General features: G+C 39.0%; 1 protein-coding gene across 1 annotated transcript in view; it reads left to right on the top strand.

The window, feature by feature from the left end:
• The window catches only part of CWC27 (CWC27 spliceosome associated cyclophilin), a 180,913-nt gene that overhangs the window by 10,094 nt on the left and 155,597 nt on the right, over positions 1–15,222 (top strand). Inside the window, exons 3-7 of the mRNA XM_059694531.1 lie at positions 4,651–4,763; positions 6,926–7,069; positions 8,494–8,592; positions 9,934–10,037; positions 14,701–14,770. Of these exons, the coding sequence (XP_059550514.1) occupies positions 4,651–4,763; positions 6,926–7,069; positions 8,494–8,592; positions 9,934–10,037; positions 14,701–14,770 (530 nt within the window). The remainder of the gene's footprint in view (positions 1–4,650; positions 4,764–6,925; positions 7,070–8,493; positions 8,593–9,933; positions 10,038–14,700; positions 14,771–15,222) is intronic.

Here is a 15,222-nt window from a genome sequence, read left to right as displayed (position 1 = left end):
CAAAATTAAACACAAGATTCTAGAAGACACACATATAAGTGCTTTAAAAATGCAAATCTAAATGTCTATATGTACTAAGGAAATATAATTAGTCAAAATACATCATTTATTGCACAGCTAGAAGTAAAAACTATAATGAATAATATCAGAGGCAGAACTGCCAATTTAGAACTTCATTTTATATTTGAGATGTATGTAAATTTCTTTTTTCAGTAATGGAGAAAATTATGGAGGATATGATGAACAGGCATAATGAAATAATAAAGCCTCTTTCTTTAAAATACTTATGGGAATGCTACATGCAATTTAAGAAGACAGTCAACTTTATTGCAAGCAGCAAAATCTATTAAAGCCCATGGTAATCCGGCTAATCGGGACTGAGCGAGATAAGCCGGACACGCCCTGGAGCCCTCCCACGCTCCCTCCCTGTCTGGCCAACCTCCAGTGTCCCTCCCCAGCCCTGATTGTGCACTGGTGGGGTTCCTCAGCCTGGCCTGCGCCCTCCCGCAATCTGGGACCCCTCAGGGGATGTTGGAGAGCCAGTTTTGGCCTGATCCTGTAGGCCAGGCCAAGGGTCCCCACTGGTGCATGAATTCATGCACCAGGCCTCTAGTTATTAAAAAATTGCAAGGAAGTAAAAATGGTGGATATGAAAATTTTGTGGAAATTTGAAATTCTAGCCATGAATACAAAATTATGGTGTAGATAAACTGTAGGAAATTCCTACTCAATGTGTGTGTAGTTTTAGTCATTCAACAAGAATATAGTTAGGAAAGTAAAAAAGAAAAGCATAAAGTAAAAAGCCATTATCTCTGAAAGGCTTTGTAAGAAATAGCAGAGAAGAAAAGGATAGGTAATTTTAAAATTTGAAAGCACAAGTAACAAAGACCTCTTTCATGTCCCGCTTCCCTTACATCTAATAGATCTCTGAGTCTTAATCTGCTTCCCAGAGAATTCTTGGGTCTGTTCATTTCAAGAATGTTTTGACTCTTAAGACAACAGTAGTTTGTTTTCTCTCCCTCTCTCTCTTTCTCCCTTCCCTTCCCCCACCCTGAGGGATTATTTTCATTTTCTGATATAGACTAGGTTATGTTTTATATTCAGATTTGAAAAGGAATTTATAGAATATTTTTGTAAAAATATTAAAGTTTGACATCATATTTATGTTGAACTTGAAAACTTATAGGTTGCATCTACATTATCTTATTTAATCTTTAGAGCAACTCTGTGAGTTCACCTATATTATTAGTTTTATAATGAGAATATTACATGTACTATAGTTAATACTATATTGTGACTATAGTTAATACTATAGTTAATATTATATTGAATTTTTAGAAGCTGCTAAAGAATAGATCTTAAAAGTTCTCATCACAAGAAAAAAACTTGTAACTATGGTGACAGATGTTAACTAGATATTGTCATTAATGATCATTTCACAATCTACACTAATAAAACAGAAACATGGTAATTGGCTTACGACTGATACCCTTTTCATTGGCTAATCAGCGAGATATGCAAATTAACTGTCAGCCAAGATGGCAGCCGGCAGCCAGGCAGCTTGAAACTAACACGAGGCTTGCTTGCCTCAGTGACGGAAGAAACCAACGTTGCCGCCTGCGGCTCCAGGCCTCTGAGCCTGCAGTTTAAGAAACTCTGTAACAAATACCACCGGGCTTCAGCCAGCAGGATGGCAACATTGTATGCAAAGGCCAGAAACCTACTTTCAGCAGAGGAGGCCTAAGAGCTGGAGCCAAGCCTCAAGCTAAAGCTGGCCCAGAATTAAAAAAAGAAAAAAGAAAAAAAGGAGCAGTTGGGAGCTTCAGTCACTCCCAGCCTGAAAACAGCCCTCAGCCCCTCACCCAGACTGTCCAGGCACCCCAGTGTGGACCCCCGCCCTGATCCAGGACACCCTTCAGGGCAAACCAGCCGGCCCCACCCATGCACCAGGCCTCTATCCTATATAGTAAAAGGGTAATATGCCTCCCGGCACCGGGATCAGCGTGACAGGGGGCAGAGCCCAAACCCCCTGATCGCCCTGCGGCTCTGTGTGTGACAGGGGGCGGGGCCACAACCTCCCTATCCACCCTGCTCTGTGCCTGATAGGGGGGAGCTCCCCCCCCCCACGGGCCCTGCCCTGTGTGTGACAGGGTGCGGCGTCCCAACCCCCCCCCCCCCCCCGGCCCTGCTCTGTGTGTGACGGGGTAGAGCCATAACCTCCCCATCAGCCCTGCCCTGAGTGTGAGAGTGGCGGCGCCCCAACCCCCTGATCTGCCCTGCTCTGTGTGTGACAGGGGAGAGCTCCTCAACCCCCTGATGGGCCCCGCTCTGTGCGTGACAGGGTACGGAGCCCCAACCCCCCTGATGGGCCCTGCTCTGTGTGTGACAGGGGGCAGCACCCCAACCCCCAGATTGGCCCTGCCCTGTGCGTGACAGGGGGTTGCTCCACAACCTCCCCATCGACCCTGCCTTGAGTGTGACAGGGGGCGGTGCCCCAACTCCCCAATCGGCCCTGCTCTGAGCCCGACCAGGGGCTGCACCTAGGGATTGGGCCTGCCCTCTGCCACCCGGGAGCAGGCCTAAGCCAGCAGGTCATTATCTCCTGAGGGGTCCCAGACTGCTAGAGGGCACAGGCCAGGCTGAGGGACCCCCCCTCCCCCCCAAGTGCACAAATTTTTGTGCACCGGGCCTCTAGTGTTGAATAAGTTTCCAATTATTATGTTGTATACTTGAAACTAATATATTATATGTCAATTATATTTGAATAAAAATATTAAAAAAATTGAATTTAAGGTTGCACAGTGAATAGGAAGCAAAACTCAAGAATTCCTGACTTCTGCATACAGTGTTAATCCAAGTAAATGGTTACTTAGGGATACAGGAGAGATACTTTTACCCCTTTTGGTTTTTACAGTTTCCATTTATAACTCGGGAGAACTTGTCTACACTGGGGAGCTCTTGTGAATATAGCCCAACAGCTCTTCACTGGGAGAAGTGATTGAAAAAAATTAGTGGTCTTCCTTTCAACTTCTTCCAATCCATCCTATGTACTGGATAAAGTTGTTAGAGTACAGAATACATATTTTGAAATACGGATTTTATATCCATCTGTAACTTATAAATGTAAGCCAGCAAGCCAGCCACTATATCATAGTACTTTATGAATTACTAGAGGCCCGATGCATGAAATTTGTGCACTTGGTGTTGGGGGGGGGGGGGGAGGTTGTCCCTCAGCCCAGCCTGCACCCTCTTCAATTTCAATCTGGGACCCCTCGAGGGATGTCTGACTGCCGGTTTAGGCTTGATCCGATCGAGCCTAAACCGGCAGTCGGACATTTCTCTCACAATCTGGGACTGCTGGCTCCCAACCGCTCACCTGCCTGCCTGCTTGATTGTCCCTAACTGCTTCTGCCTGCCAGCCTGATCAACACCTAACTGCTCCCTTCCTGGCCCAGTCGCCTCCAACTGCCCTCCCCTGCTGGCCCAGTCACCCCTAACTACCCTCCCCTGCCGGCCTGGTTGCCCCTAACTGCCCTCCCCTGCAGGCCTGGTCTCCCCTAACTGCCCTCCCCTGCTGGCCTGATCACCCACAACTGCCTTCCCCTGCCAGCCATCTTGTGGCTGTGGGTGCCACCATCTTTGAGGGCGTGGCAGTCAATTAGCATATTCCCTCCTTATTGGCTGTGGGCGCCGCCATCTTTGCAATGGTGTGAGGGTCAATTAGCATATTCCCTCTTTATTAGATAGGATGATAGACCATAGTCACGTTTTGACCCTTAAAGTACACAAAGTACCTATTATATATGTCAGTAATTACATCTGTGTAATTATGTCAGTTTAATTCTTACATAGTAACTATACCATTTTACAACCCAACTTGCAATGTAAGAGAGTTCCAGTTTCTCTGTCTCTTCACTAACACTTGTTTTCCCTTTTTTTATTGATAGCCATTCCAATGGGTATAAAGTAGTATTTCATTGTAGTTTTGCTATGCATTTCCCTAATGAGTAAAGATGTTGAGAATTTTTTCTTATGCATATTGGCCCTTGTTGCTACTTATTAATATAAATTCTATGATTCAGTCAAGCCCTAATTCTTTCCCTTTCACCCCCCACCAAATTCTTTGCTTATGCTTTACCCTCATTTAGCTATCATGATTCTGCCATATTCTTTCTCCTCTGTGAAGTAAGTTTCCAGAATGATTCTAAGTTCTAAATAGTAACTATTAGGAGATCATATATGATCGGGGGATAGAGAGTTAGAAACATCCATGAGAGAGAAACACTGACCAGCTTCCTCCTGCACACCTCCCACTGGGGATGTGCCTGCAACCAAGGCACATGTCCTTGACCGGAATCAAACCCGGGACCCTTGAGTCCGCAGGCCGATGCTCTATCCACTGAGCCAAACCGGTTAGGCTGAGAGAATTCTTAAAATAATTTAAAAAAAGAACACCACCACCATGATTTCTGTGGAAATTGTGCTGTTTTGAGAAGATATTTTATAATAAGTAGGGAAGAAAAGGTTTTGGTTTAGGAACCTACTTAACATTCAGGGGAGGGGAACCTTATGATTCTAGTTGTAGTAATTCTGGTAACTACAGATACACTTTGTTTTAGACTTTGATAAATTATTTTTTCTTTCTTTCAGCATATTATGACAAGACCATTTTTCATAGAGTTGTACCTGGTTTTATAGTCCAAGGAGGAGATCCTACTGGCACAGGAACTGGTGGAGAGTCTATCTATGGAGCCCCATTCAAGGTGAGACCTAATTTATTATTATTACTTATTTGGAAATCAGCTTGGATTTCTTAATTGAAAATAATTATGCCCCACAAGAAGAAAATGCATTTCACATTAGTGCACAAAATCCAGTGTCTATCATATAATTAGAATTACACAGGTATAATAACAGCACTTACCCTATCAAGAATTCTTTCTAAGTTGTCTTATCACAAACTATTATGCTAGATTGAATTCAGGTGGAGCTAACGGTGAGTGAAAAATAGAAAAACCTGATATAGCATATTTCCTGATACTTGCCTATGTTTGATTCTGCAACTCTGTAGATGTAAAACATTTTTAGAACATTGCATATGCCATTCCATTTTAAAACATTTTGTTTAATACTATATGAACTTTGTATCAATCTGCTTGGACCTCTGTAACAAAGTACCCTTGACAGGGTGTCTTAAACAACAGCAATTTATTTTTACAATTCTTGAAGCTAGGAAGTCCAAGATCAAGATGTGGGTTCCTGGTGAAGGTTCTCTCCCTGGATTGAGAGAAAGAGAGAGAAAAAACATGTGCACGCTAGCTCTGGTGTCTCTTCTTCTTATAAGGGCGCCAGCCCTACTGGATTTGGGCTTCATTCTTATGACCTCCTTTAACCCTTAGGATCTTCTTGACAGGCCCTATGTCAGATATAGTCACCTTGGGGTGAGAACTTCAAAACAGGAATTTGGGGGAGCACAATTCAGTCCATAATAGATTTAATTGTAAATTTTATACAATAGATAGAACTCTGTAGCACAAAACGCATGCCATAACAGGAACTCAGCGGAAAAGAAGAAAGAAGCAACATAAAATTGTTATCAAAAGGAGTGAATATTAATAAAGAATAGGTCAGTGGTTTGTTAATTACCAACATAGATTTAAAAAGAAAAAAGAGTTGATATTATGCTTAAGACATTAAGAATAACAGTGGGTTCAGGTAAAAGCTGAAAGTTAAGTTATTTGTTAATCTGATAGTACCAATATCATGTTCTTTGAATGAGTAAATCTTAACAGCTCTTAAAAGATGGGTGTTTTTGAGACTTTGTGTTTATACTAATGGGATAGAGTACCTGGAGTTTCCTTTAATATTTAACTGGGTCACTGTGATTCTTGCAAAAAATATTTGAACTGTTTTTGTTTGCTTTAATTTCTAGATGATAGTATCTTTAGAAAATGTGGAATGATTATAAAAGTTTCTCACATATTTATATTTTACCAAATTGAGGTATCTTATGGTTTTATAGCCTCCACCTAGTAGGAATCATTCCTTTATTCTATTATTTGGTGAAACAGAATAGCTCTTTTTGGCAGTTTATTCCTAAATTGAGATTTTTGCTAATCATGTTCAGGTAATGAATTGTCTTGGTAAATTTTTCAGTTAGGTCATTTTTAATACAGTATGCAGAGTTATGATCCTTTGAGTTTAAATCTCTTGAAAATTATTCATTAAGGGAAAATAGCCTCTTTTCTGAAAAGTATTGATTATATAACAACTATATTATAAATGAGTCTAGAATGCGACCTGGACAGAAATTCTGTTAACTAAGAGACTAATGTTTGTGTTATGTAATGTAGCCTGACCATGGCAAGGAAACCACCTTAAAAAAGCTTGCTACTGCCCTTTAAAAAATTCAATTTAGGACTCTAAAAAATACAGTAAATCACATAACATAATCATAGTAGATTTCTTTAAAAACAAGGAGGAAGCAATTGTTTCCTGGCTTAGAATGGGTTGGAGGGGGGAGGTGGGCAGCAATAGTTGAAGACTCTTCAGTGATTCAAAGGTAATTTTCTTGGAGAAAAAATAGAAGGTTCTAAAAGCTTAGATGACTTTGAGGGATGGGAAAACGGGAATGACTCTTAGAAATCCATTCCCCTTCAAGTATCCTTTGTCTGTGTAAGTAGGCAGATTTCCACGAAATAGGCTAAATTTGTAGCTGAGTATATTCAGAAGATACAGGCTACTGAAGTCAAGTTTAATAGCATTGAAGGAATAGTAAATATTAGATATGGTTAAACTTGAAAAACAGTTAAATACAACTTGAGCATTTTTTATTAGAAGCTTTATGGAACCTTGTTGGTTAAATGAATATGAAGGGCCTTATCACTGAGGTCATTCACTAAATCTTTTCTTTTTTATGCTTCAGGATGAATTCCACTCACGATTGCGTTTTAATCGGCGAGGACTGGTTGCCATGGCAAATGCTGGTCCTCATGATAATGGCAGCCAGTTTTTTTTTACGCTGGGTCGAGCAGATGAACTTAACAATAAGCACACCATCTTTGGAAAGGTTTGTGTCCATTATATTAGGCTTCTGGGATACATATGATCAACTTATCTATGAGCTGCCTTCTTAAATTATTCCCTAGGATATTTATTTATTTTTAAAAATGACAGACTATATTCCTGTTATAATGAACTATGAATTTTTGTGTGTGTTTCAAATAAGACATTGGTTGTGACTGCAAACTTTATTTTTCTAAAATCATACTAACCATATTAGCTACTATGCCATTCAGCTAATACCATTTTTTATGATTTTTGAAAGACACCTAGGTAATAAAACTTATCAGTTTAATGTTTATTTTGTTAATGATGAATTCCCTTAAGTTTAAAGTGGAAGTTATAGTAACATTAAAATTGTTTACCTGAAATATTACTTTCAGTAATAATTATTTAATCCTGCACACAATCAACATCATATCAGGGAATGTCATTTCCATAGAATTTTTAACAGTTTTCCTTAAAAAGGTTTCTGAAGGTTTTCTTTTCTTACTCTTCTCCCTTCTCATAAATACTACATCTCTGTATGTTTTGTCTTGGGCATGTTAGACATCACTAGTGTATTAGCTCCCTCTACTGGTTCGGTAAGAATGGTTTCTCCATATCCTAGTCAAAACTGGATGTTGGGAGGATGAAAGGGAAAAAACAAACTTAGCACAAATATAAAATTGGTATTATTTTAAAACTTGATAAATGTTGAATGAAAGGAGTCCCGCTAAAAACATGCAATACAATATTGTTGCTTAATACTTAACAACGTGGGTTAAGAAGTATGCATTGGCACAGTTGAGCCACTCTGACACAGGTTGCTGATGTTCATAGATTTTACTTTCTACTATTTAAAAAAATAAGTGTTTAATAAAATGAGATTTAGGTTGCCATTCTGCACCATTGTTTACAGTTGATGTTATATAATCTACACATTATATAACTAACAATGGTTAGAATTCTGAAAGGCCATCACTGTGGGCTCTATAACTTCTTTGAACCTCAGTTTTCTTATCTGGAGAATGAAGATAATGTTAATAACTACTTTTAGGATATTTGTGAGGATTAAATGAAATATCTGCAAAGCAATTACCACATTATTATTTTCTTGTTTTACTCTATTATAAAGTCTACATTTGTTTCTGATGTTTGAATGAAAAGTTGTCATTCAGTAAGAGGTTATTTGGCACAATATTTTCGTTTTTAATAAAAGTACCAGTATATATTGGAAATTTCACAAAAATTTTATTGAGGGGTTGGACTTCATCTAGGCTTTTTCCTCTTAAGATGAAGTTGCTTTGTTTGCATTATTTAATGTATATGCTCTGATATAATTATATGAAATTCCCTTTTAATTACTTAAAATATATTTTCAAAAGTGTTCCCTTATTTCAAAGAATGAATGTAATAATTTGCAATTAAATTTTTGTTTTTATTTAATAGATTACAGGGGATACAATATATAACATGCTGCGACTGGCAGAAGTAGACACTGATAATGAAGAAAGACCACTTAATCCACACAGAATAAAAAGTTGTGAGGTAGGAGTATGATTAGTATAAGATATAGCATTTAAATCAGCGGTTCTCAACCTGTGGGTCACGACCCCTTTGGGGGTCGAAGGACCCTTTCACAGGGGTCACCTAAGACCATCGGAAAACACATATATAATTACATATTGTTTTTGTGATTAATCACTATGCTTTAATTATGTTCAATTTGTAACAATGAAATTGGGGGTCACCACAACATGAGGAACTGTATTAAAGGGTCTCGTCATTAGGAAGGTTGAGAACCACTGACTTAAATGGTCATATAAGAAAAATTGTCAGTATTTTTTTAAAAAGTATAGTTTATTGATTGTTTTTTAAAGAGAGAGGCAGGGAGAGGGGGAGAGAAACAATAGATGTGAGAGCCTAACATTGATTGGCTTCCTCCAGCACGCCCCCTACTGGGGAACTGAACCCACAACCCTGGCATGTGCAATCTGACTGGGAATCTTTTGGCAACCAACTGAGCTACACCAGGCAGGGCTGATTGTTACTATTTTTAAACTATCAGATGAAGTCTTTATACTAAATCTAGTCACAACTCAGAGTTTATCTGTGTAATTCAGGTACAGGTTTTTTTCTTTAACCCTCGCTCGAGGATATTTTTCCCATTGATTTTCAGAAAGAGTGGAAGGGAGAGGGGATGGGAAAGAGAGGAGAGAGAGAGAAGAGAGAGACACATCAATGTGAGAGAGACACATTGATTGGTTGCCTCCTGCATGTGCTCCAACAGGGCCAGGGGCCGAACCTGCAACACATGTATGTGCCCTTGACTGGGAATTGAATCCGAGACCCTTCAGTGGTGTGTGGATCAGCACTGACCATTGAATAACATGATCAGGGCTAGAACAATTTCTGATTAAGACTTGTTTTAAATTGAAAGTTTTGAATTCTAAGATGAAATTTTAGCTGATAATCTAATGAATGAAAAGCTTAACTCAGAATGGAAAGTTAGAGGAATTAGGTTTATTTAATCCAATCAAGTGACTTCATTGGTAACTTAAGAGTGATCCTTCATTGAAGGAGCCATTGAGGGTGATCTTTAAGAACATTTGATTTGGAGTCAAAATCAAGAGAGATCTGATTTTGTTTCTCATACTATATATTAAGTTTTCTTGAATATTTTTTCCCTTTGTAAAATAAAAATAAGATATCCTTTACTTAATAGCACATAGGATTATTGGGAGAATACATTGAGGCCATGTAAGTGGAAGCACTTTATGTAGTATATGTTTCACTATACTTACAATGTTTTTGTGAGGAAAAATTATAGACACTAATGTCAATACAATTAAATATTGTTTTTAATTTTCAAAATGTTTCTTTTCATAGGTTTTGTTTAATCCTTTTGACGACATCATTCCAAGGGAAATAAAAAAGCTGAAAAAAGAGAAACCAGAGGAGAAAGTAAAGACATTGAAACCCAAAGGCACAAAGTAATCATAGTAGGAAGATTTTTCTTCAGTTTGTAAAACAGCTCTGATTCATTTAGTTCACTTCATTTCCTTTTGTAAACATTGTTTACTAATGAGGGGGAGGCCAGTTTGGACCAGGGAGATATCTGAATTAGGAGTGTGTGTATTCTATTCTGCATGGGCATTTCTTGTATTCAAATACAGTATGTAACTTAAACTTAAGCTAAAGAAGTATTGCCTCAGATGTCCATATAAAATCTGTATTAATATAAATAAGTAGTGATTATATAGCCATTACTTATATAAATGAGTTATTGAGAATTGTTCTGTTTTTTTTTACTTGTTTTTCAATTAATATATGCTCAGTATAAGGAAATTGGAAAGTAAAATATGAAGTATATGACAATGTTTATATAACTTTTCCCCCCTTTTTTTGGTGTTTATAAATATTTTTAAGTATAAAGCTCTTTCTGTATTCCAGATTATTTCCTTAGAATAGTTTTCAAAAAAATAGAAACTTCTTTTTTTTATTGAGTTCCAGCATTTTGTGAACAGTATTCTTTACATTATTAGTTTGTTTTATTAAAATAGATATCTAGTGTTAGATTTCAATTGATTCTTTTATTGAATTATGGCATCCACATTAGGGATTTTATTGTACTTAAAGTGTTAGGTTCAGACAGTTCTAAATATAATCCTGCCTAACCCAGTAAATAAAAAGCAAACTTTATTAATCTTTTTGGCCTTTAGTTTCCCCATCTTAGAAAATGGAGATTATAATAAATATAACACCTGGTTGTTATGAAGCTTAAATGAGAAGGGAAATTTGAAAATACTCAGTAGTAAGGCATTTAATACATACTCATTTCTTTCCTTGATACCCTACAATATAGGTAAGTTAAGTTGTTTTCATAAACTCTCAGATATGAGCAGACAGTTTAATAAGCAGTTGATGTCTTATGGGAAAATAACTTTATATAGAGCTATGTATTTAATTTCCTTTTATTAATTAATTAATTAATTTATTTATTTAGACTAATTTATCTTTGGGTGAAAGGTCACTCTCACTATGTTCCGATACAATATTTTTTTTCTATAGTTTATCTTGACAACAAGCTCCAAAATTGGGTATTTTTGTTTTTAATTCATAGTAAATATATTGGGAATTATGTGGTAGTCATTGATTGCATCTAGGTTTTGAAGCAGAAGTTTCTCTTTTTGCCGGGAGCCGGTCCATCCTTGCTGTTTCAAGGGACCTGGCATATATGGCATACGGTTCTTAATATGTTTGCTCACCTTCTTGGCGCTGTGTTTTAACCAAGGTCACCTCTCCGAGAAAGGTTGAATCCGCAGGTAGGGATTTTCCCCTGAAGTTAGGGAGGGAATAAAACCCCTCAACTAAGTGCCAGGCGGGTAATTAATCCCTTTAACTACGAACAATCATGCTTAAACTACATAATCTTTTCTCCCTGGAATGGAGATAAGAAACGCCCTAACCTTTGTAATAGAGATTGATAGGATTGAATCAACTGGTATAAATACAGTTGTAACAAGACAGAAACACTCAGAACTCATGACACAGAATTCAGAACACAGAATCGAGAACACAGGGCTTGGAAGACAGGACCAAGAGAGACAGAGCCTAGGCACAGAGCCTACACAGAACGTTCTCTAGAGACAGAAGAACTTCGCTGGAGAGAGCATGCCGGAGGATCCTGGAGAGGGACTGGCCTCGGAGCCTAGAGACAGAGCCTAGCGGGAGAACATGGCAAGGGATCCTGGACTGAACCTGACTACAGAGATTGGCAGGAGAACCTGACTGGAACCTGGACACTGAACCTGACTGGAGTACCTGTACAGAACCTGGCTGGAGACCCTGACAAGCGAACCCGGCTATGATGATCATCTGAACGCTATCTCTGTACCGTTCCTTCTTCGCCGACTCCGTCCACACCTTTGGGGACCCCTGGACCCGCTGGGGTTGGACCCCGGCATCTGGCGCCCGAACAGGGACCCCTAGGTAAGCGCCCCGCACTCGGGACGGATCGGACTCCACCGTAGGAAGAGGGTGGATAGTCTTCGCCGAATCCGTCCACACCTTTGGGAACCCCTGGAACAGGATTCCCCTAGGTAAGCCCCCCTCCCCCATTGAGAACCCCCACACTCGGGACGGATCAGACTCCACCGTAGGAAGAGGGTGGATAGTCTTCGCCGAATCCGTCCACACCTTTGGGAACCCCTGGAACAGGATTCCCTTAGGTAAGCCCCCCCCATTGAGAACCCCACACTCGGGATGGATAGGACTCCACCAGGGTGCTACAGACCCCCCTATAGAGGATAAGTAGGGTAAGAAGGTGGATAGTACAGAACTTAGATTGAGAAGATGTGCCATACTGAGTCCAAAGAAAGAAGACTCTGTATTGATTCTTAGATTGAGAAGATGTGCCATACTGAGTCCAAAGAAAGAAGACTCTGTATTGATCTTCAGATTAAGAAGATGTGCCATACTGAGTCTAAAGAAAAAAGACTCCGTATTGATCTTTTAACATATATGCTTGTTAGCAGAAGAATTAAGGTTACTCCCAGTCAGACAGAACATTTTATACAAGAAATACGTCCATGCTTTTCTGAGGAAGGAAAGGTGCCAGAAAGGTAAATGTAAAGGCATGGGAGAAGGTAGGCCCAAGGAGCCTTATCCTTAACCCCACTGCAGCCTTTCCACCCTGGGAAAGTGCAGGATTGGCAAGCTCTCCCTGGGGTGATAGATCAGGACTCAGGTAATAGCAGAAAGCGCCAATCCTACTCTTAAAATGGATACAAGAGAGCGTTTCAGGTTTTTCTTTTTAATGCTTGCTTTTAAAAAATAAAAAAGGGGGAATTTGCCGGGAGCCGGTCCATCCTTGCTGTTTCAAGGGACCTGGCATATATGGCATACGGTTCTTAATATGTTTGCTCACCTTCTTGGCGCTGTGTTTTAACCAAGGTCACCTCTCCGAGAAAGGTTGAATCCGCAGGTAGGGATTTTCCCCTGAAGTTAGGGAGGGAATAAAACCCCTCAACTAAGTGCCAGGCGGGTAATTAATCCCTTTAACTACGAACAATCATGCTTAAACTACATAATCTTTTCTCCCTGGAATGGAGATAAGAAACGCCCTAACCTTTGTAATAGAGATTGATAGGATTGAATCAACTGGTATAAATACAGTTGTAACAAGACAGAAACACTCAGAACTCATGACACAGAATTCAGAACACAGAATCGAGAACACAGGGCTTGGAAGACAGGACCAAGAGAGACAGAGCCTAGGCACAGAACCTACACAGAACGTTCTCTAGAGACAGAAGAACTTCGCTGGAGAGAGCATGCCGGAGGATCCTGGAGAGGGACTGGCCTCGGAGCCTAGAGACAGAGCCTAGCGGGAGAACATGGCAAGGGATCCTGGACTGAACCTGACTACAGAGATTGGCAGGAGAACCTGACTGGAACCTGGACACTGAACCTGACTGGAGTACCTGTACAGAACCTGGCTGGAGACCCTGACAAGCGAACCCGGCTATGATGATCATCTGAACGCTATCTCTGTACCGTTCCTTCTTCGCCGACTCCGTCCACACCTTTGGGGACCCCTGGACCCGCTGGGGTTGGACCCCGGCATCTTTTATTACCAAATCTTTTATTTTTATAATATTTGAGGAAGAGTTTTTTACTTATTTATTTATTTTTTATTGATTTCAGAGAGGAAGGGAGAGGAAGAGAGAGAGATAGAAACATCAATGATGAGAATGAATCATTGATCGGCTGCCTCCTGCACTCCCCTACTGGGGATTAAGCCCACAATCCAGGCATGTGCCCTTGCCTGGAATTGAACCTGGGACCCTTCAGCCTGCAGGCTGACACTCTCCACTGAGCCAAACCAGCTAGGGCTTGAGGAAGAGTTTTAATAACAAATTATTTTTCTTGGGAAATCTTTGGTTTGAATGCTCAAAGAAGAAACTTAATTTTTTCTCCCCATAGGCTATTTTGACAGTTTTGTTTAACTTATTAATTTTAATATATTAAGCCATATTTTGGCAGACACTAGATTAATTGCTTCCCATTTGTAGTGCTCTCAGTTCTATATATTTATTAGTTTTTCAGAATTCTCAATTTTGATAACCAGTTTTGATAAATATAAAAAGCTTAATTATTTCTGTCATGTTTGATTTAGTATATTTAATGGTAGTTCTCAGAATGGATTTTTGGTCATTAGTTTAGACTACTATATGAATCATATGTGATCTGAAGCCAAAACTATAACATTATGCTGAAAATATAGATCTTTAGTATATTTCTACTGAATATTAAGTAATAGTGTCTACTGTTAAACAAAGATGTCTCTTCTTGTAAGTTCTACTGTTTTTTTTTGCTAATAAGAGGGCAGGAGGTAGGGGTGTAAGAGATCAACCAAAGGACTTGTATGCATGCATATAAGCATAACCAATGGACATAAGACACTGGGGGGTAGGAGAGGCCAGGGGATTGTCAAGGGCGGGGGGAAAAAAAAGGAGACATATGTAATACTCTTTGTAATACTTTAAGCAATAAAAAAAAATAATGTTCATCATAAAAAAAAGATATTTATAAGTTTTGTTTAACTTTTTCTTCCTAATTTTCTTTCATTCTTTTTTCCTTTTTATTAATTAGAAATTTTAGTTTGCTTTCATTTGGAGAGGAAGCTGAGGAAGAAGAGGAGGAAGTAAATCGAGTTAGTCAGGTAAAACCGTAATTTGCCCTTTTTTCTGAATTGTAAAAAAATTAAGGTTTATATCTTACTCATTTTTGTATTTCCGGCTGTACACGGAGCACATTCAGTAAACGTTCATGGGACTAATTTGTAAAATGATTTATGGTCAATAATATTTGCATCTTCAGAGAAGATTTGCCCTCTTAAAAAAAACTCATGGACACGGACAACAGTGGTGATAGCATGGGGCAGGTGGGGGAGGTGGAAGAAGGTATGGGGGGATAAATGATGATGGAAAAAAAGAAAAAAAATTGATAGTTTTTTTAAACCTGGAATTTTTTTTTTCCAGTCAGTTAGAACTAAAGTTAAAGAACTTTATGATTCAGATTTTAATTGCTATTTGTTTAATGGGTTTTCTAGATGATAATGTTTATTGTTAGTATTATAAACAGTGATAGACCAAAGCTCTTATATTCATTTAA

This window comes from Myotis daubentonii, chromosome 4 (assembly GCF_963259705.1).
Source record: "Myotis daubentonii chromosome 4, mMyoDau2.1, whole genome shotgun sequence".
Classification (NCBI taxonomy): Eukaryota; Metazoa; Chordata; class Mammalia; order Chiroptera; family Vespertilionidae; genus Myotis; species Myotis daubentonii.
The sequence above is the reverse complement of the archived record's forward strand: the minus strand, read 5'-3'. Positions and strand labels throughout refer to the sequence as shown.